This window comes from Camellia sinensis, chromosome 1 (genome assembly GCF_055761805.1).
Source record: "Camellia sinensis isolate YWXY chromosome 1, ASM5576180v1, whole genome shotgun sequence".
NCBI lineage: Eukaryota > Viridiplantae > Streptophyta > Magnoliopsida > Ericales > Theaceae > Camellia > Camellia sinensis.
In genome coordinates this window covers 230,023,101-230,048,169 of record NC_138961.1, presented here as the reverse complement: position 1 = coordinate 230,048,169, position 25,069 = coordinate 230,023,101, and the positions used below count along the sequence as shown (strand labels likewise).

Below are 25,069 nucleotides of genomic sequence, written 5' to 3'. Positions count from 1 at the left end.
CGGTTCTGTTTCGCAGTACGAGCACGAAATGTGCGTCTAAATATTTTTATAAGTTCTTTCCTTTGTGCTACTTGCTATATTTTTTCTTTGTTTGGTATAAGTTTTGAGTTAGATGGACTCTAGTAAGTGTCGTTTGGCTTTCCTTAATGGATTTTTTTCAAATAAAAAAAAAGGAAAAGAAAGATAGCTAATAATGTCAAAAAGTATCTACTGTCTAAAATCAGAAACCTTGAAACAAAGAAAATTGTCAAATTTGTTCAAGAAATTGTCATTGTGACATAGGTGAAGAAAAAGAGGCCAACCACAACATCAAAAATGCAATCCTAAAACTGCTCGGAGAGGCGTGTAAATTGCACTCTTCACTGAGTCGGGTGAAAAATAAGAATCCAAAATAATAGAGAATTGACTGGGCCATATAAGCATTATTCTAGAAGATCCCATTGTTCAGTTCCCATCTGCCAGAGTACCAATGCGATATTCGTCCAAGCATGGAAAAAATTTAAGAATCCTCCATGATTCATGAATGAAACCTCTATATCCACAAGTGTTCCTTCCGATATTCTCGAACAATGACGGGAACACTTGTTGGTGGGACCTGGTCGAACCACAAAAACAATAAAAACTTATTGAATTGACCAGCGAGTAAATAAATAGATTAACAAGAAACAGGTATTGAATTGACTAACATCCACAGAATCTACAGTCTCAAGCTTCCAAGTAGGTGTTACAAGCCATGTCATTTGATTCTTTTGCAAATCGCATGCTAGGATATAAACACCCACTCATTCATGCATTTTTGTTGGTGAAATCTAAAATTATATATATATATAGCTCAATACACCTAGAATATGAAGCACCACACTACTTCTAAAACCAGAATCAGACTTACCATGCCATAATCTGTGATAATCATCGAGACATAATCTGAAGGAGTTGCATCATAACTGTCACGATGAAAAGGGAAACTATGAGGCTACATTGTCAATTGGGGTAAACTAATAATTATGGATTAATCATACTATACAGCTTACATCAGATTCAGAAGCTGAAGATTTTCATTAGTAGCCCAATCATCCAAATGGTTAATTTCCTTTCTACCAAAAACCGTTGAAATGGCATCCGGATCACCTGCAAGACAGATAAAAACTTAACTGTTAAGTGATGAAGAACACATTTACTGTTTATTCTCAATTACTAACAGAAAGCATACCAAGTTCATTAGCGCAAATTGAATCAAGTTGCACGGACTCATGAAATTTATACGCTTCACAACATACTAAGACTGGAACATGGTATTCATGAGCAACCATGGCAACACATGCAGTCCCAACCCTCGAGTAAACTGTTCCATTAGACAATACCGAGGAAGCCCCCAAAAGAACTCGAGTGACTTCGTGCATGATATAAGAAACAGCATTTATGTGAGTGTATGTACAGCTCAGACCCTTTCCCATCAACCTATGAAGTAATAGTCGCCCTTCAAGCTTTGGACGCGAATCAACCACCACAACACGGAACTGTTTACCAAGCTCATGGGCATATAATAGAATCATTTCCACAGCAGAGGATGACCCATATGTGAGAAGAACATCCCCATCCCTGATTTTTGTTACAGCATGCCTGACTATCACCTTATCTGCTAGAATTATCTTCTCATTTATAAAATGATCAATATCTGATAGAAGCATTCCTTTTGCTTCTGATTCAGAGAGAGTCAAAGGTAATTGGGCAATTCTAGTCTTAAGAAACCTAATTGCATTCCCCATGCTGATTGAAAGGGGTCTGCATTCAATAAGAAATGAAACATAACAGTTAACTTTTGCAGTTAAGTCTCTAACAAGAGCCTTTTCGGGTGGCGTTGAATAGTCTTTAATTGACTCCTGGAATGCTTGAAGCATTGCAATACAACGAGCATTGCCACCAGATATTTGCCCAGCTAAATACCTTAATCCAACCTGATAACACATACAAATAACTATTGTTAGAATGATGCACATAAAATATAAAAAAATTTCATTTACAGATTATGGCTAGATCTAAGCTACATACATTTTTTGGGAAGAGCCTTCAGTCCCCAATTAGTTTCAAGATGGAATGAAATAATTGAACAGAGTTTGGACGGCAACAACGTACAATTTGAGCAAAACATAGCTGAGTTAACTGAGTTAAAATGTTTGAAGATTGATAGCTGCTTGAAGTATTTACTGGCTTCTGAATTATCATAATACTTGAGTGAATGTATTTGATGATGAAAATGACTATCGCTAAAAAATACCTTGTAAATGGAGGGATGGACTGGATCAAGTTGAAAGAACTTTGATTCAAGATCAGGTAGCCGTGTTCCATGCTCATATTGAGGCAAATGCCTAAACAGTTCAACTCTGTTCCTAGCTTCAGTTTGTTTAACGACTGCCCGCTTTTTGGCCTTTTCCACACGACTCTTATCATCAAATTGCAAGCGTGGATGGGGGACATCTTTCTTCCTGTCTTTGTCTGGTGCACGATCACCTCCTTTTTTCTCAGGAGCTACAACCGGAGAACTGTTATTCTTTTGTGGAGGAGGAGCCTTTGCAGATTTAGCTGGCTTTACATTCACTGCATTCACTACCGCAGAAGCAGCCACAGGTGCCTTACTTCCTTCAGCTAGATAAACATATTTTTGAAAAGCATGCATAAAGAAAGGGTTATCATAATCCATTCAATGATAATATACATGCTATATCCAATGAAAATGATTGATAACAACAATTGTATTGCCATTAGTGCCAAAAGAAACATAAAGTGTGTCTGAATTTAGGCAGGTCTAAAAATCCATTTAGTACCTTCCAAAAAAAAAAAAAAAAGAAAGAAAGAAAGAAAGTTAAGAAACTAGATGGCCATTCTCATGAGTTAAGTTTCTCCATTCTCAGGGTATTTCCATCAAAGTCCTCCCCCTTTGGGACCAAAAACTTCAAATAACAGTTGTGTCCCACAACTAAGACAGGAACTTCTAATGAAAATCAATCAAGAAACAAACTTTTTTTAAACAAGATTTCTCTATTTCTATCTTCACTTAGTGTGTCCAAACTTTCCCCAAAGTAAGGAAAAATACTTTAAATACTCTAGACATTTACCAAACCAAGAAAGAATTGAAAACTTCATAACAAACTCAAATGAAAAATCTCTTAAATTGATAAGATGTTTGACAATGATAACTGATAATTTCTTAAATTGACAAGAAGCTCAACAAATGATCATCTTATCAAAGGGAATAAATATGACATGCTCAAAATCAAAATGCATACATCGGTTCTCGAATGCTTTCCCCTGAACCTGGCTTGTTCTTCTATATATAATAACAAAATGATTCCCACAAACTACATAGTGACGTGCAGACCAATTTAGACAACAAAACAAAAAAAGATTGAAAGGAAACAGTGGCATGACCATGAAAAGTTAGGAATGCTACTTAAAAAGCAGAATTCCTATCTCACTGGCCAAGATACAGATATTACCAACAATTTTTTTTTGTTGCCATCATTATGAAATCTATATATTCAATTGAAGGCTACAATTCCACATTCAATCACGAAAGCACTACAAAGGCATTGACATATATTAATAATTTATTAGAAAAAAAATAAAAAATAAAAAGGCACCTTTTGCAGCAGCTTTAGCAGCTCGTTGAGCCTCTTGAAGGGCACGTCTTTCAGCCTTGGAGGTTTTTTCTTTTAGTGACTTTGAATTCACAGATCGTTCGTTTTGCATTTCAACTGATGGCCCACCATCTTTTTCTGCAAATGAAGCTTTTGAATCCTTTTTATCAGGGAACGCTGCATTCACCCAAAAAGATCAAAATCAAGAGTGTCAAATGGTAATGGGTCCACTTTAGTTAAAGCAGTAAGCCGAGACTAAATTTAAGAATGCTCGATGCTCTGTCCAGTTTAGTGGTGGGTCTGAAGCACAATATACACAACATAATCCTTAGATGTTAGAAATGTTGTTTTCTGCCACATTTTCTTTTATTTTACAAAGAACTACTCAAACGACGTAAAGCATTTGCAAATGCCCATTTCATATCTTTAACAAATAGCAGACACAACTTTTGTTCTGTTTCAGAGATGGCACATTCAACACTCAATCTTTTAGCTTCTTCCATTGCATAAACAAGAGTAAGATATTGAAAATCCAAAGGCGGAGAGCAAGAGCAAAAACTCAAATTCAAAACTGCAATCAAATATCTAACTTTAGCCATTCAACTGATTCAATGAATCCTTCTCCTTCATTTTCATCAAAAAATTGTCACTCTCTCTCTCTCTCCTCTTCAACACTAGTCAATTTCTATATAGAAATTATTTTGCAATCAATCCAATGCTAATATTTTTCAAAAAATCAGTAAGCTCGCAAATTCATAAATATAAAATGATTGAGAGAAGCTCTTGAGTACCAGATATACCGGGAGGCATGTTGACCACCGACACCGTCGTCAAACAACTCGCCGGAAAATTATTGGCCTTGGCAGCTGCGAAATCGATGCCGCCACTAGGGAGCGAGGAAGCGAATTTTCCAGAATTGCTTCTGTGAGGAAATCTCGGTGACGGTGAGTCCTCTGAGATTTCTCCAAACGGCGCCGTAAGGGAGGCGAATTCGGAGGGGTTGTAGCTGCCGGCGGGTATAGACTCGCCGGCGGAGGGACGGCGGAGGGGAGAGAGGGGAACCGTAGGGAAAGGAACCTGACGGGAGAGGTCGGAGAGGTGGCGAGGAGGGGGGATCATGACCGGAGAGAGAGTGTTACCGGAGGGAGAGAGGTCGGAGACCGGAGGGGAAGATGAGGATGGGTCAGGTGGGGTGGAGTGGGACCGGGTAGGTGGGCCTCCGGGGGCGAAGAACCCTACCTGGCGGACTTTGGGGTCGATGACAGTGCGGGGAACACGGCGGGAGTCCATGGGAGGGGGGTTTAGGGTGATGGTATTTTAGGGTTTTCAGAGCTTGGTGTAGAGCAGCGTCTCGTCCATAGAGGAGGTGGAGGGGGGTTGTTTGGGTGCAAGGAAAATTACGCTGTGTTAACGTTTGGTTTTGATTGAGGAAAGTAAGGGGAGAATAAACTTATTCCACTCTGAGTTTTTTAGACAGATTTCATTTTGCCTTTTTTAATTTAAAATAATTATAAATTTATATTATTATTTTATAATCATTAGATATATAATTAAAAAAATAAAAATTATCCAAGAATTTCTACTGCAATGATAAAATATACAGTAAAAAAAAAGTGTCCATAGTTAGAACTCTTAATTATATTAAAAAACAAAAAATTAAACAAAATTTTGAAAAAAGGAATAAAACTTCTTCCATTTTAGAGATTCCTTATTTCAGTTTAATTGGTGAGTAATTCAAATTATTCATTCTGATTATTTAATCATATAATTATCAATATATCTGTTTACATAAATAATTTACAAAGAATTATACACCCATAAGAAAAAATATACAAAAAATAAATAAATTTTATAAATATTAATAATTAAAATCTTTAACTTTTTTACTGTTGTGTAATACTTTTTCCCTTTTCAAAACTCTTGAATAGTAATTTTCTCAATAATTTACTTGAAAGACTATCAACAGATATATATATATATATATTATGTATATAATTTACTTAGTGAGATGAGGCTGAAGTGAGCCACAGCCCATCAATTAGACCCTCCAATTCCATTATTGAATTGAAGGACAACCTGATATAATTCTTAGTGGAAGGTAAACAGTACACTCCATTAGGAGATGCAATAAACAGAATTGAGCACACACAGGCTCCTTCAGTTTTTTTTGTGCCATATTCGAGTATAGAAAGGCTATTCGGTTATGCAGCTGCTAATCCCTAGCTTCCAAAGGCCCCGTTTGGTGTAGCTGTTAAAATAGATTATAGATTATAGCTTAACAGATTATAGATTATGACTTTAATCAGAAACTGTTAATCTGTGTTTGGTGTAACTGTTGAATTATAGATTTAAGTTGCTAACTAGTGTTTGTTAAATAAGCTGTGAAGTAACTTTTTCAATTAATTTTTATTTTTTATTATTCACTATTTGTTTATATTTCTCATAAAAAAAATAATAATAATATTCTATAGTCCATTTGAGTCTTTTTCTATTTTTAAAAAAATAAAAAATAAAAAAATTTAAGAGTATAACCGTAAATTAACATGTCCATAGCAGAAGCTGATAATCAGAAGCAAGGGGTGAACAACTTTTCAGAATCAGCTTTTTTGACTTAAAATAAATTGTTAGAATCAGAAACTGTTTGAAATAAGTTTAACCAAACAGTCCAAAATAACTTTTCAAAAGCCACAAGCCATAAATTGGCTCAAAAAAGCCCAAACAAACACCACCAAAGAAGTTATTCTTTTTGCAAAAGATGATATTCTCCAACAGACAACAACTTATCAGAACTAGTTGTAAAAGCAACCACCTTTGTTCCTTCTTTTTCTTTAACACATAAGTAGAAATGGAGTTGCAACATCAATAATTCAGCAAAATGAACTTGGAAGTTTTGGCAAAAGTTCCCCTTATTGGCATCCAAAAGTGGGGAACCTCCACAAAGGTTGAACAACAAAAATATGCTTCTATAAACTTCCACATATAAGAAATCTAAAATATTTCAGAGCTACTAGTTATATATGCTTATACCCTTATTTTAAACTCATTACCAACATACCATTTTTGAAAGGAAAAATGCCCCGCCATCAGGTTAACAGTCTAATATATATTTGAATTAAAACTTAACCAATCACTGCATATTTGTAGAGAGAAACATAAGTATCCATGAAACAGCAACACAAAGTAGAACTTAAATTTCTCCCGCCAGCATGGCACAATGCTTCAGATAAAACTGGGGCAGGCTTGTCCCTTGGAGAGTCCAAGTCGAACTTCCATTCCATGATGCATGTCCATGGGACGAAATGTTTCAGACTCGTGTGGGTCTGCAAGAAGAATGAAATTAAATGTAAGAAACCAAAACAAATCAACACTGGCCAGAATCAGATCTAATTCAATCATTTGCTCATCAGCAAGACACTACAATACACTAACTACCCAGCACGGGAACCAAATCAAATCGAGCACAATTTAGATAGTCTAATTTGGCCAATTCGTATGTCAAGTTTGTGTCAAATTAAGTTTGAGAAAAGAAACCAAAAAATCTCGGCTATTTTTTCCCCACAACATCTGGGTTCGAAGGAAACCAAAAAATAACGCCTAATTAGTACACATTAATGTGTGTTTAGGAGGGGTAAGATTGAGTACACGCCTAACCTTTGGCATAATACACAAAGTGGTAGCCACAAGACTTGAATCCATAACCTTAAGGTTATTAGGCCAAGTCTTAGCCATTGAACCAATGGTACCAAATAGTTCAAAATTCATAACTTATTGTCAGCCATATCTGGCTAACCGCATTCAGGAATAGGTAGTAAATTTGGACAAGTAAATTAAAATTTAACCTGTTTATCACTGTGGCAATGATAACTGAAGAGTTATTCTCATAGCTTTTATTAAATATTACACTAAATAAAAGAACAGATCGAAGTGATTACTAATGTTGTCAAAACCTGAATCCTTATTTTTGTCGCCATCAAGTTGGAAGGAAAAGATGAGATACTGACTCATACAACCAAACCCTTTTTTTGGTAGGACGCATAACACCCAACCCAAAAAATCAGTTGTCAAAAACATGATTTCATGCAACCATCTTGGTAAAAATATATTAACACGAGGAATGAATCAACTTAAAACATTTAGTTAACTAAGCATAGCTGAGGGATGCAGATAATTCCAAAGATAGGCTCAAACAAAGATAAAGAGGTAAGGAGAAGTTTCAGACCACTATGGTACTTCAAACAAAGTCAAGTCTAAAATTTACATGCAACACAAAACTAAAAATAATATTTAGTTGATTTTTTTTAAATATTTCATTACCACTGAGGTAATCTTCAAAACCAAAGCCATCCAAACTTCCAGTCAGTGCCTCCAAACCTAGCATGGAAGATGGTATTGGACCTGGAGGCCTTTGGAATCTGCAAAGTTTTGGAGGAAAAAAGAAAAAGAAAAATTAGTACAGTTTTTTTGGTCCCAACTCCCACACAAATAAGCAAGATAAATAGTTCCCACATTACATGCAACAATTATTATAACATGTACAACATTGTTACAATTCCAAAACAATTTCCTCAAAAAAAGGAAAAATATATGAAAGCAATGTGAAAAACATGTTTCAGACAGCATCTTTCATAAATAAGTTTGCAAAAATTCTCCTGCAAATGGCTGTTTTCAAGAAACTATTTAAAATAGTTTTCCGCATATTTGAAAACCAAACCAAACCTTAAGGCCCATCAAATGGGGTCGGCTACATGAATCCTTCTTCTCCATTCGACTCTATTCAAGGCCATATCGTTAGTCAAATTAAGGAGATTTATATCTCTATTTAGTACTCTAGGCCAGGTTAATCTAAGTCAGACTCTTTCCCTAACACTTCCATCTACCGTCACTGTATCGCATATTTTCACTACTGCCTCTATTGGTCTTCGTTGTATATGACCAAACCATCTCAATCTATTCTTTCTCAACTTATCTTCTATAGGTATTACTCCTACCCGTTCTCGAATATACTCATTCCTAATTCTGTCTTTTCTAGTCTTGCCACACATTCACCTAAACATCCTCATCTCAGCAATACTCATCTTATCAACATGTTGTTTCTTAGTTGCCTAACATTCCGTCCCACATAACATCGTTAGTCTAATAACTGTTCTATAGAACTTCCCTTTTAGTGTAGTGGGTACTCGTTTATCGTACAGTACCCCAGACACATTCCTCCACTTAAACTATCCCGCCTTAATTCTATGGACCACATTCGTTCCAATCTCTTAAGCTGTTGTGATAATTAATTCTAAATAACAAAAATGTTCACTCTTAGGTAGTGCTTAGTCCTCAGTCTTCACTTCTCCTCTACTTCCATTATTACTGTTACTAAAATTACACTCCATGTATTCTGTCTTAATTCTACTTATCTTAAATCCTTTAGATTCAAGTGTTTCTCTCCAAGTCTCCAACTTAGTATTAACTCCTTCTCTAGTCTCATCCACTAACACAATATCATCTGCAAAAAGCATACACCATGGCACATCATCCTGAATATCTCTAAGTCTCCAACTTAGTATTAATTCTTTCTCTAGTCTCATCCACTAACAAGATATCATCTACAAAAAGCATACACCATGACACATCATCCTAAATATTGCTCGCCAACTTATCCATAACTAAAGCCAAAAGATAAGGACTTAAGGTTGATCCTTAATGTAACCCTACAGTAATTGAAAATTCACTTGTCTCTCTAATTGGCGATCTAATAGTAGTCATCACACCTTCATGCATATCCCTAATCACATCAATGTAACATTTTGTTACCATTTTCTTCTATATCACGCACCAGATTATATCTCGAGATACGCTATTAAAAACTATATGGATGTTTATTTTCTTTTCTCCATACTTTTCTATTACTCTCCTCAAAAGATAGATCGCTTCCATTGTTGAATTACCAAGCATAAACCCAAATTGATTCTCTGACACCTCTGTTATATCTCGCTTATAGATTGGAACTAAGATACTCTTTCTCCACTCTGGCATTTTCCTAGTCAACAAAATCTTACTAAATAACCTAGTTAACCAAGCCACTCCCTTCTTACCCAAACATTTCCAAGCTTCAATAGGAATATCATCCGGCCATAAAACTTTATTTGATTTCATCTTCTTACGTGCAATCTCCACTTTAAAGTTCTTAATCCTACGATAGAATTTGTAGTCCTGGTTCTTCTTATTACTGCCTACTTCATCTCCTTTTGATCTACCTCCATGTTCCTCATTTAATAACTTCTCAAAATAATTCTTTCACCTCTCCTTAATCTTTTCATCCTTCACCAACACCTTAGAGTCTCTTGTTTTATTTTCTCTTATCCTAACAAGTTTGTATATCATCTTCTCACCTTCCTTACTATCTAGTCTGGTGTATAAGTCATCATAGGCCTTCTCTCTCACTACTTTTCTGATCTTCTTATTAGCCAATCTCTAACTCTTAAGGTTTTCCTCAGTTCTATCATTCTGTCACTTTTTAAAGCATTTTTTTTTCGTCTCTACTAGCGCTTGAACCTCCTCTCTCCATCACAAAGTTTCTCTAGAGTTGAGTCCCTTTCCTTTCGACTCTCTAAGAACTTCTCTTGAGATTCTCCTCATACAATTGGTGATTGAGTTCCACATAGTGCTAGCATCATCTTCCAAATCTCAAGTATCTTCTTTATTCATTTTATTTTTAAATATTTCTAATTTATCCCTTTTTAGATCCCACCATTTCGTCCTACAACGCCCACTATCCTTCCTAACTTAGTATTGTCCTTTAAGGCATAAACCTAGTACCAAAATTCTATGTTGAGACATCAGGCTCTCTCTAGGAATTACCTTACAGTCGCTACATTTCAGACAATCCACTTTTCTTACTAAAAAGTAATTTATTTGGCTTCTAATTGACCCACTCTTAAATGTTATCAAATGTTCCTCTCTCTTCTTATACATAGAATTGGCCACCACCAAGTCAAAAGCCAATGCAAAATCTAAAATATTCTCTCCAGTCTCGTTTCTATCACCAAAATCATACCCACCATGTATCATTTCATATCCTAGTTTATCTATTCCTACATAGCCTAGTTTATCTATTCCTACATAGCTATTGAAATCACCTCCTATAACTAGATTCTCTCCTATTGGTATCTCCTATATAATACATCATCCATTTGGTCCAAAAAATTTCACTTAGTCTGATCATCTAATCCTACTTGAGGGACGTATGCACTAATAATGTTCATTATATTCTCTCCAATAACTAGTTTAACTAACATATTCCTATCACCTTACCTAATGACAGCAACTACATCTTTTACAAGACCCTTGGCAACTATTATTCCTAACCCATTCATGTGTCTATTCTTGTCACTATAATATAGTTCAATACCGGTATCCTTTATTTCCCTAACTTTCTCACCCATCCACTTAGTTTCTTGTACGCAAGCTATACTAACTCTCCTCATAATCATGACATCTACCAATTCCATAATCTTACCAATTAAAATTCCTACATTCCATGTGGCTACCCTAAACCTATAGTCTTAGACTAACTTCTTTATCCGCGCTTGTCCAAAACCTAACAATCGTGATTAGGATTTAACGTATTCTTTCAAGCTCAAACTCAATCTGATTTTTGGTTGCCTAGTAAACTAAACATCATGTTGTTTCAATTTTCTTCTTCTTTTCAACCTCACAGAAATGAAAACCCTAAGAGCGTGTTGATTAGTAGTATTGTAGCATATGATTGGGATTGTTACTACGTTTGATTGCAAATTTTATTAATCGGATTACATGAACGGCATACATTCAATTTGACAAAATTAACGAATTTTTAATATTGAGTGTGGTTGGCATCATAATTTCAAGTATGAAAGAAAAGAGAGAAAAAAAAATACATAAATACATAATAAATGGTATCTCACTAATTTAATTGGATAACTAATCCTACACTAATTCATGGATTATTAATCCTTCTGTTTGGCCTAAAAGAGAAAGCCCTAATTTGCAGCTAAAATCCACCCACCTATTTTTCAATAAATCAAAAAGAATCATAACGAGTGTATAAAAATTGAAGTAAATAGGTTCATATACCTCGAAAGCATTTGGCGATCGAGGTCCATCTTCAACGGAAGTGCCGACCCGTACGTGTTCAAAAGAATTCTCCTTCTCATCTGTTCCTGCACCTCCTTCGTCTGATCACCATACAAATAGATACAGATAAATCACACAAATATAAAACTATCTATTCATATCTACATATATATATATATATATATACATAGAGAGACAGAGAGAGAAAATACAGATTGATAAGCAGATTGAAGGGGGTGAGATCCAACGATGTCGCTCTTGACACTGTGGAGTCCAAAACGAAATGTATCATTTTGGATTCCTCCAATTTCATGCGCTATTGCCTTCTCTGTATTCGCAGCTTCCATTGTTCTTATTCTTCTTCGTTCCTCTCTGTGACAGAACTGACTGTATAGAGAGAGAGAGGGAGAGGCGAAGCCTGGCCAAGAAGACAACAATACGGCACCGTCTCAAGCGCAATTTACCTGGGTCTTGATTGATAACAAGCCCATTTTCTTTACCAACAAAAGCCCACTCCCTAAGTTAATGGATCTCTAGTTCGAAGCACTTCCTCTTCATTATTCGAACGTTTCTCGGCTCCGATTATTTTAGGGGTGTTTTGAGAAGTTGGTAAAAAGTTAATTTTTACTTTTTTTTATCAAATTTTTTAACTTTTTAAAAAGTGATTTAGAAAGTTGGTAAAAAGTTGATTTTTGACTTTTTAATTTAATATTTGTTTATAGTGTCAAATCAAATTAAAATGACCAAAATACCCTTACCCAATATAAGAATTTTATTTTATTATTTTTTGTCATAGGCCTCAATTCATAATTTCACACTTGCGTTTTTGGCACTTCCCAAACCAATTTTATTGCGTTTTTGCCACTTACATTTTTGAACATTTTAACAAAAACATGACTTTTTATTTTGGTTCCCAAAACAACACTCAATAGGCCCAAGGTCAAGACTCTATCTAATACAGCATCACTTTCTTCATTTTTTAGGGCGGGCTTGGTTTGTATCAAAAGATATATGGGTGTGTTTGGTTTGTGTTTGTAGAGTAATTTTTGAGATAAAAATTACGAAAATTTGTTTAATTTGTCTTTTTTCAGAAATGATTTTGAAAAATTATTTTGGGAAAAAAGTATTAAAAAAAGTGATTGATTTGATGTGTATAAGAGAGAAAGTGATTTTGAAAAGTAGGTAACCAAACAAAATTTTGAGATTTTTTTAAAAAAATTTGTTTGGTTTGATTACTCTTGAAAATTTGTTTGTAGAGAAATTTTTCTAAATTTTTTTTCTGAAAAACAAACCAAACAAAATTTCTTAGCATAATTTTAAAAATTTTGTTTGGTTCGATTTTTTTTTAAAAAAATTCAAAATTATTTTTTCTCCCCTACACATTAATCAATCACTTTTTCTCTCTTCTCTCTCATTCTCAATCATTTTTTCTCTCACATACATTTACTCAGTTACAATAAAATATCAAGTCATCCCAAGCTTTCAAACTCTAAAATTATTTTCAAAATATACAACCAAACAAACTAAAAAAATTTATAAACTCTCTTTCAAAATTTTTTTTAAAAAAATTTATCTCAAAACACAAACCAAACACACCCTTAACTTTTTTACTTGATGACCCTTCACTTATAATGATTGATTGATTAATAATAATTTTATTTATGATATATTTTCTATCATTATTCTAGCAAAACCAAACACGTGAATCAACATTCTACTGAAATAATCATTTTATAAATTATATTGATTTCTCTTGAAATTTTAAGAAAATATAACAATTTTTACGGACTTGGCATAATTATATTAAATTCATTTAAGATTTTAAGGCCAAGTTTGGCAATCAAAAAATAATCTATCTTTTTATCTTTTTTTCATTACATCACCTCTCTACTTTTCTGCACATCTTTTCGTAAAAAGATAAAATGTGCGGTCATCACAAACAACCCCTAATTCATATAACACGTAATTTTATTTTTATTAACAATTCATGAGTCATATAAAAAAAAAAATATTATTATATTTTTTATATTGAAATATATATATTTTTATTTTTCTTTATGTCTTCATGTAATTTGTGTTAATTTTAATCACTTTAATCTTATTAAACAGAGATTAATGTAATTATTTAGAAACTATAAAGGTATTTGTATTTTTTTTAAATTTTTTAAAAAAAATAAATAAATAAAAGGAGGAGAGAGTAGGAAAAGCAGCATTATCCTAGATAGAGGCAAATCTCCTTTATTATAATTAATGTAATCGAGATGTACTTTGACATGAGAGGTACTGAGGTTGAAGATTTGGGTTGTATTATGATTGAAATTGGATTTTGATTTCTGAGGAATTCTTGGTGATGATGACAGGTCATGTAGCCGGAAGAGTTTTAAATTATATAATCTGAGTCAGTAGTGAGTAGTGCCGTACGTACTACTATAACATCCTATATATTTCAATAATATAATAATAATTATTATTATACGGAATTGTAAAGGCAGGTTAGATATTTGACAGGGGCAAGCGGCTGAGGATCCCCGGTACACTCCCCTCGTCATCATCATAATAATCTCAATTTTAAAAAACTTTCGCTTTACGTAAATTCATTTATAAAGTTTGAGCAAAACATGTTCTTTGGTCTCTTATGGCAAAGGAATTAAAAGTAGGTTTTTTTTTGATCAATTACTTCTTTATTTATTACATATTATTTTAAAAAAAATCATAAAAAATTAACTTTTAAATTACTTCTCAGAACAATCCATTAGTTAATTCAAAAAAACATTTGTTAGAACACTTTATTAATTCAGCCGATGCAAGAGTGTGTTTAAGGTTTGAGTAGTCCTTGTCCAACCATCTAAACAAATAATAATAATAAGAAGTTTGAGCAGTCTCACAAAAACTGTAAAATTAGGTCGTGTGTGTTTTTGTACACGGGAAAGACTACTATTATATATATTTTTGTGTATTATATACTTTACAATTATAGAAAAAAATAATATAATTTTGTACTCTCTAAGTCTAATTAAAAAAAATCATAACCAAATATAAAAAATCATAATTAAATATTTCAAAATAATGTTATAACTAAAAAAGAAAATAACGTAATTAAGAGTACATATGATATGGGGTGTAGGGGTGTTCAAATTATCCAGCGAATCGAATAAGGGGCACTTTGGGAAGAGGCTAAAAAAGTTAGTTTTTTGACTTTTTAACTTTTTTAGCCAAAAAAATCAAATTTTTTACCCAAAAGAACCCAATTTTTTGCCAAAAAAATCAACAAAAAAATCAAAAATTCAAAAAGTCAATTTTTTACCAATTTTTCAAAATACCACTAATTGAACCGAACTGACCTATTTAGGTTGGGTTGGGTTGGGTCTTGAGTGCATTTGTTTAATTCTGAGTTTTCAAATCATCAAATCAATGGAATTGGATTGATTCTTCATTTAAGCCTTTCTTATATTGATTCAACTCGAGAACTGAACCTATTTATATATATATATTTTTTAAAATTTTACATATATTCACATATCTTTACGCAATTGGTCTATCACAATAGACTTGATTGCACGTAATAATTTTCTACATAAAAGAATTATTAAGTGAATGAAGGAATTGCTAGAAGCTTGAGTTGAATTTCACTGTTGATTTAATTTGTATTAGTTATGTTTAAGCTTGAATGTAATTTAATTTGTATTAGTTTACATTAAATAATATTTTGCTCTTTGTTTGTGTAGTGTTCAAATGTTAAAGATTTGTTTATTTTAATTATTTATTATTAATTAATTCACTTATTTTTAATATACTTCGAATCAACCCAAACTACATTGGGTTGGGTTGGTTTTAATATATGATTGGTTTGATTCAATCTAAAAATTTGAAACCGATAATAATTGGATTGATTCTGAATTTAATATCAAATCAAATCAAATCAAACCATAAACACCCTAATGAAGTGTATATAATATATTTTTTTTTTATTTAGGGATTGTTTGAGGTGTTATAAATAAGTGCATTTTTTATCTTTTTAGACTAAAAAATTAAGGAAAAAAATATAGATGTTTGGGTTAACTTTTTGACTTTTTATGGAAAAATGTGTATTAAAAAATTATATAAATTCGTGTGTAGGGAAGAATTAGGATTGAGAGTTGTGTAGTCGTAATTTTTAATTTTTGATAAATAGTAATAACTTTTTAACTTTTTGAATAATTTTTTAATTTTTTGACTTTTTTTCAACTTGCCAAATTTTATCTTAATCAACAAAAAGAAGGGACTTTATTAATGAAACAACATAGACAATAGATGAATATATCAATGAAAGGAGACAAAAACAAAAAGCATTACTTCCTAATCCAACTAAGTAGGTGTTTGGGGGAAATTAAAAAAGTCTTTTTTTTATTTATATATATTTATTTTGGTCACATCAATTAACATCTATCAACATATTCTCTTAATTTTTCTAATCATTTTCTCCATTTTCTTACATATTTTTTTTTATTAGAAAAACAAAAAAATGTACTTATTTAAAACATCTCAAACTACTCCTAAGTGGTGTTTTAAAAAGTTGGTAAAAAATTAACTTTTTATAATTTTTTTGTGTTAAAAAAATAAAGAGATGGTGAGACTAAAAAAAAGTTAAAAAGTCAAAAAATTAACTTTTTATCATAAGAATATTTTGAAAACATGGTTAAAAATTATTTTTAATTTTTTTTTTTAAAACTTTTTTTTATAAGAGGAAAGTGAATTATTTTTCAAAATATTGGTTTCCAAAACGCCGCTAAGTCGGCACGGTTAACAACACCCAATCATCTAATAGAATTCTCCTTTGTACACACAAATTCACACTCTCTCTCCACTCCAAGTCTTGATCTGCGGCAGCAAATTGGATCAAATATCAACATGTCTATGATTTCTTTACATATATAACAGCTTTATTATGTGCTGTGAAAAAGTTGAAACAGAAGGTAACAGTTGTTGTTTCTCTCTCTCTCTCTCTCTCTCTCTCTCTCTCTCTATCTTGTCTTTCTGCTCCAGGATGCACTCCACTGTACACTGGAAGGTGTTGAGGTATTATCACTTTGTTATTCTGTTATGGTGTTAAAAATACTGTTACTTTTTGCAAAGTCTTAATGAGCAAATCATAGTATGTAGCTCCCCCACAGTATTCCAGAATCCAATCCTTCCTTTTGCATGCAAAAAGAAAAAAAGTCATGTTAGGCTGCTCAGAAAAATGCTGAGAATTGCTAGCAAATCAAACAAAATTTCTAATCCTTTTGTTTTTCTTTTCTACTTCTATATTTTGTGTGGAGGGGGAACGAAGTGGTTTTTACAGGAAAGTTCTTTGTTTGTTCTGTATCTACGTCTATATATATATAATTTTTATTGCTCTATTTTTTTGTAGTTTAAAAAGGTGTTTGGATGATCTAAATAAGTAGTAGATTATTTCAAATAGTGCCTAAATCTCATTTAATTATCCATTTTCTATGTAGCCAAACAGGGTGTGCATGTTGAATTGGGTATGTCTTAAGAAAAAAACATAAGTCAAATCATGTTTGATGGAGTGATAAATTTTTTACCACTTTAGCCAAACCATCCTTATATTTGACAAATTGATTGAATATTTTTGGAAGCTCCTACATGGTCTGTGTCTCTACTATTCTAAAATATTTATACACAAGGATAGGATTACATATCAGTTGTGGTTTGAATTTTTAGGATTCATTTTTTAAAAAATTAATTTTTTTTTTATTTTTCGTATTTTTTTTTTTATTTTTTCTGATTTTTTTTAATATTCTAAGTAATTTTTAAAATTTTTAATACACCTAATATAAATGCACCTAAAAAGCATAATATTTGTAAAAAAAAAAAAAAAAAAAAAAACTTTACAAAATTCACAAAATATCAAAAATATAAAAATATATGAGAATTCAATACATTTTTTGTATTCTTGTGTATTTATTTTTTTTAAATATTTTTTTATAGATATTTTACTTTTTAAATACATCTAAGTAAGGTGCATTTAAAAAAGAAAAAAAATTACTTAAAATTTAAAAAATATTCACTAAAAATAAAAAAAATAAAAAATCAATTTTCAAAAAATTAAATCCAGAAAATTAAAATTAAACACACTGAATAAAATCTTAAAGTTTAAGAATTCTTAGACATAATAATATTCAATTATTATGGTGATTGTTTTGGCCAATGGTCATTTCAATTTTCAGCGAAAATTCAAACTATGTTGATGTGGCTTGCTGTTGGTGGACAAGGGAACTGACAAAGTAAAAGCAATTTTCTTGCCATTATTCCAGGTGAGTAAAGTTGCAGTTAATTTCTTGCAACTCTATAATTTATTTTCTTCATGGATTTTGTTTTTTTATTTTTAAATTACCTTGCACATTTAACTTGTACCAAAGCATACAGAAGTTGTCAATGTTAACTCTCAGTAATTACTATCCCTTAATATGTTAGTTGCTGTTATTGTAGGGAGAAATTTCCTTTAATGAAAGTTTTTAAGCTTAAATATTAGATGTACCGTAATCGTATCAATGTTCAATGAGTGTTCTGATTTATGATAATGACCATAATATTGTTGAATTAGTGGGAGGCAAAAGTAAACTACTTAACACATTTGAAACTTTTTATCAATCAATAACATTATGTAAGATAATATCACTGTTACATTCAATATATTTTCTTGGTGTGGTAGCTTGGTTTGAATCAGAGACGGTGATAAATAAAATATCGTGTTAGTTGCTAGGTGTTTTTCTTAGTTTGATGATGAAAATAAGACTTGCTCAAAGAATTGACTATTTTAGTGGTGTTTTATTTTTTAATTTTTTACAAAAAAAAAAATATGTGAAAAAACAAAGGAAAGATTAGGGGTTCGTTTGGTTTGTATTTCTGAAAAAATTTTGGGAAATTTTCTCTACAAATAAGTTTTTAAAAGTAATCAAACCAAACAAATTTTCCCAAAAAAATATCTCAAAACTTGTAAACCAAACAAGTTTTTCAAACAAATCTCTCTCTCACACACATCAAATCAATCACTTTTTTCAAAACTCTTCCTCAAAATAATTTTCCAAAACATCTTTTGAAAAAAACCAAACCAAACAACTTTTCGTACTTTTTATCTCTAAAACACATCTCTCAAACACAAACCAAACATACCCTAGCTTTTTTGTAATAGTTTTTTAGATATTTGACTATTTTAGTCTATTGCCAAAACAGTCCTGGATATTAAAATAATGTTTTTTAAATTTTAAACTCATTTTTGACACCAAAAACAAAAAAAAAACAAAAATCATATAAAAATAATAAATATTTTGATTTTTTTTACCAAATCAATCAAATTTTTGTGTTTTTCAAAAAACAAAACAGTTTTTTTTTTCATTGAAATTTTTGAAAAATTATTAATTTATTGTGGAGGCATATATATATATATAATAAACCGAAGTGGATTAGAAGTTGAAAAAATTATGTCAGTGGTTATTTTATAAATAATTACACATTCATAACAAAATATAATTTTAATTATTAATATTTATAAAATTTATTATTTATTTGAAATTATTTTTACAAAATTACATTGAAGTGTAATTCCCCCCTTTTAAGTTTGACTGATATCATTAGGTGTCAAGGGATGGGATAGGAAGCTGTCACGGAAGTAGCAGAGGTCAAATCCTGGTCAAAGTTTAATACAAGTGGTCTGAATAATATTGTGCTTGTATAAGAGGGAACTATCTAATTTAGATAATAACATGGTATTATGGGTGTTTTGAAAAATTAGTTAAAAATTAATTTTTTGAATTTTTATTTTTTTTTTTTGCTTTTTAGTGGGTAAAAAATATGAGAGGTGATGTGATCAAAAAAAAATTAAAAACTAAGAGTTGGCTTTTAACCAACTTCCCAAATAAACCCTATCTATGTGGTTTCTAATAGAAAAAGTGCAAGGATAATGGATGTTATTATTAGGAAAATACAAAGCAATTCTAAGAATTCGTTTGGGAAGTAAGTAAATTTTTTGATTATTTTAACTTGAGACTAAAAAGTCTCGTTTAGAAAGGACTTTTTGACTTTTTGTAAAAAAAAGAATGTAATGATTATGGATTAGATGCAATATTTTGTCTTATTAGGCTAAAAAACTTGTTTTGCCTTTTTGTGATTAAAATAGTCTCAAACCCAACCCAACCTATCTTCCCAAACAAAGGCTAAATATTCTTTTTCGTATTGAAAAAATATTAAAATATGTAAAAATAATTTAAAATGTATTAAAATTATATTTTGACAAATTGAGATGGCTTTTAACTAAGACTGTCATTAAGAGAACCCCATTATTATAAATTATGTGCATTTCTAATTGGACAAGAATCCTAGCACTTGTATATAAGGCGTACGCCCAAAGTTGATGTTTGAGTTTTTATCTATCAATAGTATGAAGTGTGTATGTGAATTTTATTGTTCTTTTCAGTAGTTGGTTTTATAAATGGAATGCCTTCCGATAAACATGTATTGGGGGAGAAGTAGTTAAAGTTGAAATAAAGTCTCGTATAAATTGATCTTAAGAAATTATTTATATTTAAAAGATTTTGAACTCAAAATCTTAGAGTGAGCACACACTCACACCCGGAGCCCGGATCACCTACAAGGTAATGGTTGCTCACATAACATTTGTGCAATGGTATATGACAAGAATTACCTTGTCAGAGTAGAGATATTGTGATTATTTAACCTTAGGAGATGATACGTAATGTGTAACCTTTGCCTTACTTGTTTGGCATAAAAAATGTGGTTTGACTAAAATGCATATTAAATACAATATAAAAAGCTTATTAAAAATACTTTTACTTTCATTATTAATTGCATAAGGAAATGGAGGTTACGATCATTTAATGACAAAATTAATAGATTAAGAAACAAACTGAATATTTTAAATATTATGAATTAAAATGACACAGCACACAAAAGAAACAAAAAGAAAGGATAATATATATTCTTTTAACTAAAATGCAAACTGATCTAGTTATATATACATGGACAAAGTAAGATACTACTGTGAGTTCTTGGTATTAAAAACACATGATGAAACTGTATACACAAGATGAATCCTGTTTATTTGGTAGAAGATAGCAGCATATATGAAACAATATTTACTTACACAGGCAGTAAAAACTTGAATCTTCATATCTGAAGAATCTGCAAAATGACTCCTGACTCACACACATGGTCTTTTACATTCCCAGTGGACTATGAATATGATACCTGTAAAATTTAAATAATCAAACATGAAAGGTTAAGATAGGATGACTAAAATTTGGTAAAGTCCCCCTATAAATCTCCCTAATGAACTCTCAGCTCTAAAGATAGAATATACACAGGTGTATTATTTTGTAGATGCAGACACACAAGTAATTATATAATGCATGATGAATGAAGAGCAAACATTTTCATCTATATCTTGTTTAGGAGCAGAAATTAGAATGAGATTTTAGATTAATTTTAAAAATTGTTTATAAAATAAGATTATTTAAGGATTTCAACAAGGTTCTCTCCCGAGCCAGCGGTGCAGTAGTAAGAACTTGATGTGCAACTCATGACGTCGGGATTTCCAATCCCAACTCCCCTTCTCCCCCTAGGTAAGATGATAATTGTTGTTAAAAAAAAAAAAAAAAACCAGAACATACAAATATATCCATGGAAGAATGCAAATTAGGTAAGCTCTAAGGTAAGCAAACAGTTGGCACACACAAAAAACAAAAATTATAAAGTTCTATTATATCCATGATCATAATTGATAGGGTGGGTTTTACCTATCTACCTATATTCTCCTGAGGCTTCTATTTTTTGTTTTTTAGTGCTCTGAAATGTAGCGTCTATTGAGGGACAGAAATTTTCTGGTTATCTTTTCAACTTCTAAAATCTCCCTACTACCCTCGTGAAATTATTTAAGGTTTCATTCGGTTGCATGCATATTCATAGTGTTTCGTGTTGAAAAATACATGTTTAATGAGCTAGCTATCACCAATCATATTAGTGTAGCTCTTAATTTTATTAATTTGAATATGTAATTTTGTTGTAAATTGAACTATAAATATTTCCGAATGGAAACAGAAAGATACTTATCTGTTCATGGACAAACACTTCTGCAATGAATGCTTTCAAGACATATAGATAGATAGATATGTTCTTCATTTCATTATCCTAGATAACAAATTGTCATGGCAGGCTCTTACATAGTAGGATTTCATTATCCTAGATTTCTATCACTGTCATAAATTTTTTAAAAGGTTTGCTATATTTAGGAAATGAATTATTCTGGACTCTTTTATAGCATCTCAACCATGTGGTTTGCTTTGAAGTTACTCTCCTAGACAAACTGAAATTGTTTAATTTCAGACTTCGCGAGGTCAAAAATTTTTCAATTTGAAATCCATTACTATTAAGAAGTAATCTATTTCCATGGATTTTTATATGTAGTTGTTAAATTCTGTACAAACATGGTAATTGAATTGGGACAAAAGTCACTTACTTGCAAACTTTAGATTCAAAGCATACAGTGTTACAAACCAACACAAGAATTGGTGTGTTTCTGATAGCTACTGGCTGCTTAGAGGCAATAGCAGCGAAAAAAACAAGAGAAAAGAAAATAGATAATATTAAGTGAAAACCCTGATGTATCTAGATAAATAGAAATAATTAACATTTTCCTCAAAATTCCAACTGGAGATACTTATAGATTGTAGACACTTAAATATTCACCCATTTGCTGTTTGAAAATTATGAAATTTCAATACAATTATATTATACACCACTTTAGCATTGATTGTGGTTGTTGCAGTCCTTCCAAGATTTGCTACATATTTGAAATTCTGCTAGATTAAAACTGAAATTAATAGCCAAATTCATTCAGAAAATTGACGTTAGGTCTTTGTCCTTGAAAACAATAGCTGGCAATAAATTAATGTTGGTCTTAGTCATAGAGCACAAGGGCTAGCTTGAGTGTATGATAGTTGCCAACATTAATGTCCCAATTTTTAGGGTTATTTTGGAAAACTTACATCTTTTTGTCCATTGAAAACTGAAGATGGCTTCACAACAGAATCCTCAGTTAAGCCGCTTCGCAACACCATATGATTGTTGGAATCCATTCCCTTATAAGCTTCAATTTGACTCAAGCAAGTAGATCGGTTCAAGATCGGAGGGCTTGAATCGTTGACAACTTCTTTCGGATCATTAAGCCTTCTTGTGCACATCTTTTCTCTTGTTCTTTCCCTTGCTCTCGCTCTAGCCATTGCCCTAGACTCCCTCGAAAGGAGATGAAATGCCGCTCTGTGTTGCTGTTGTTGGACCTTTTTGTCCTTTTCAACATTCATCAATGGCTTTATCTTAGAAACTGTATCCTTTATGCCTCCATTGTCATCAGAATTTTCATTGGTTCCTCCTGATACTTGTTCACATTCAGAAGTAGGAGAAGACATTAACAGACTGTGTTTCTTCTGCATTAGCTTTACCTCATTAATTGCTGTTTTAGACTTTGTAAGCAACCAATCTAGGGCTTTGCTTGGTTTGTCAAACCCTAGCATGTCTTGAAGACCAAAGAACTTACTAGCAATATCAATGGAAAGCCTCACTCTCCGATCCCTCAGGCCTCGAGCGGTACGAATCTTGCTGTGCCGGTCTTTCTTCCCAGCTCTCTTCCTAGGAAGCACATTCTGAGGAGGAGGAAAAGAACTACAATGGTGTACAGTGGTTTCTTGTTTTGAAGCTGCTATGGTGGAACTGGAGATTGTATCAATGACTGGAAAATTGTCCCAAAGCCAGTCACCCAAGAGCGGATCGGGGTGGTGGTGGTGGTGGTGTAAGAGGAAAATGTCAGGTCCATCGTGGCCGACAAAGTGTGGAGGAGAGAGGTGGTGGTGGAAAGATGGAGGAAAAGGATTGGTACAACTGTTGTTTGAAGAGAACATTTGTGGTTTAGCAAGTTAATTGACATAGACAAACCCTAGATTCCAAAAGGAAATTACTGGGAACTTAATATGCTGTGTTGAAAGACCTTTACAGTTTTTAGATTAAACTATGAGAAGTGATTCAGAGCTCTATTATTAGAGTTCTGACCAAAATATCACATTAGATAGTGACGTTAGATAATAAGATCTACAGTTCAGAACTCTTTTCGAACTCACAATTTAGTGGTTTCAATCATTTTACTTAAACTATTTGATAGCAAGGTTTAAAATAAAAGATTGAGAAAGACATATGTGCTTGATTAATCAGAAGGCAATAACTGGTGGGTGGATGCAAATCATGTTCTTTCCTTATCTTGGTAAAGCTTGAGAGAGACAGCCCTAGCTTTATGTCCTCACACAGAGAGAGGATTAATTTGATTGATCAGAGACACTATCTATATATCTGGTATTAATTGGAGACAAAAAGTGCTCCGTTTTCTTTTCATATATCTAAAAAAAAGTTGCTCCCTCACAAATCTTAAATTAGAATTCTCTTGTCAGCAAACGCATATGTTGAAGTCACGAATCACAAGACATAAATGCTATTTCAAAAGTCTTATTCAAACGGTATACGCATAACATTGCCTAATATACCTTACATAAAATACATGTATATATATATATATATCCAAAAAAACTGCTTGGTTTTCTTGAAGAAAATCTTTAGGGCAAAAGTTAGCTTACAGTACTATTGGAGAGGGGAAGCAGTGACTGGGTGTGAATCGAAACACTTGTACCACTCTTCACATGGGAGGGCCAGAAAAGTGATTGATGGCTACCCTTCCTACCTTCGAAAAAATTGATAAATTTATATTTCTATAATATGAAACGAAAGAATATCAAAATTCTGAAAGAATGTTTTAAAATTACTCCCAAACAAATCGTATAGTATAAATTTAAAAATTTATCCCACAATAAATTAGATGATATTGAATTTCAGATAAGATTTCATTCAGGCCTCGTTTGGAAACAGGCTAATTTAGTAATTTTTTGATTATTTGGTTAAAAAAGTAGGTAAAAAAAACTTATATGTTTGAGATAACTTTTTAGCTAATTACGAAAAGATGTGCAAAAAGTAGAGAGAAAAGAGAATCTTTGACTTTTTAGTATGAATTGTTGACTTTTTGACTAAAAAAATAACTTTTTGACTTTTTTACTAAAAAGATAAATCCCCAAACAGGGCCTCACTGGTGAACAAAACACTTCCTATGTTTGATTAAAATAGTCGAGTGCTCTCAATTAAATTGAATTCATTACTTAATTTTAAATGAGATTTATTATACTATTTTAATTGATTAAAATATCAAATAAAATCATGTACTCACAAAAAAAATATAAGGC

General features: G+C 31.9%; 3 protein-coding genes across 3 annotated transcripts; all 3 read right to left on the bottom strand.

Annotated features, from left to right (window-relative positions):
• Positions 1–229: 229 nt before the first annotated feature.
• On the bottom strand, positions 230–5,110 carry LOC114307101 (NagB/RpiA/CoA transferase-like superfamily protein). The gene is made up of 7 exons (XM_082897426.1): positions 4,427–5,110; positions 3,639–3,812; positions 2,276–2,643; positions 1,211–1,955; positions 1,032–1,128; positions 890–944; positions 230–595 (listed from the first exon to the last, which is right to left on the bottom strand). Exons 1-7 carry the CDS (start codon positions 4,923–4,925, stop codon positions 533–535), a joined length of 2,001 nt encoding a protein of 666 aa, XP_082753552.1. The 5' UTR covers positions 4,926–5,110; the 3' UTR covers positions 230–532.
• A 1,467-nt stretch (positions 5,111–6,577) lies between these two features.
• On the bottom strand, positions 6,578–12,297 carry LOC114307102 (Proteasome maturation factor UMP1). Its single transcript, XM_028252461.2, has 4 exons — positions 11,951–12,297; positions 11,739–11,839; positions 7,950–8,047; positions 6,578–6,955 (listed from the first exon to the last, which is right to left on the bottom strand). The coding sequence occupies exons 1-4, from the start codon at positions 12,083–12,085 to the stop codon at positions 6,855–6,857; spliced, it is 435 nt and encodes a 144-aa protein (XP_028108262.2). The 5' UTR covers positions 12,086–12,297; the 3' UTR covers positions 6,578–6,854.
• Positions 12,298–20,687: 8,390 nt separating this feature from the next.
• On the bottom strand, positions 20,688–23,817 carry LOC114257769 (transcription factor DICHOTOMA). Its single transcript, XM_028197566.2, has 2 exons — positions 22,781–23,817; positions 20,688–20,984 (listed from the first exon to the last, which is right to left on the bottom strand). The coding sequence occupies exons 1-2, from the start codon at positions 23,687–23,689 to the stop codon at positions 20,970–20,972; spliced, it is 924 nt and encodes a 307-aa protein (XP_028053367.2). The 5' UTR covers positions 23,690–23,817; the 3' UTR covers positions 20,688–20,969.
• Between the last annotated feature and the right edge of the window lie 1,252 nt (positions 23,818–25,069).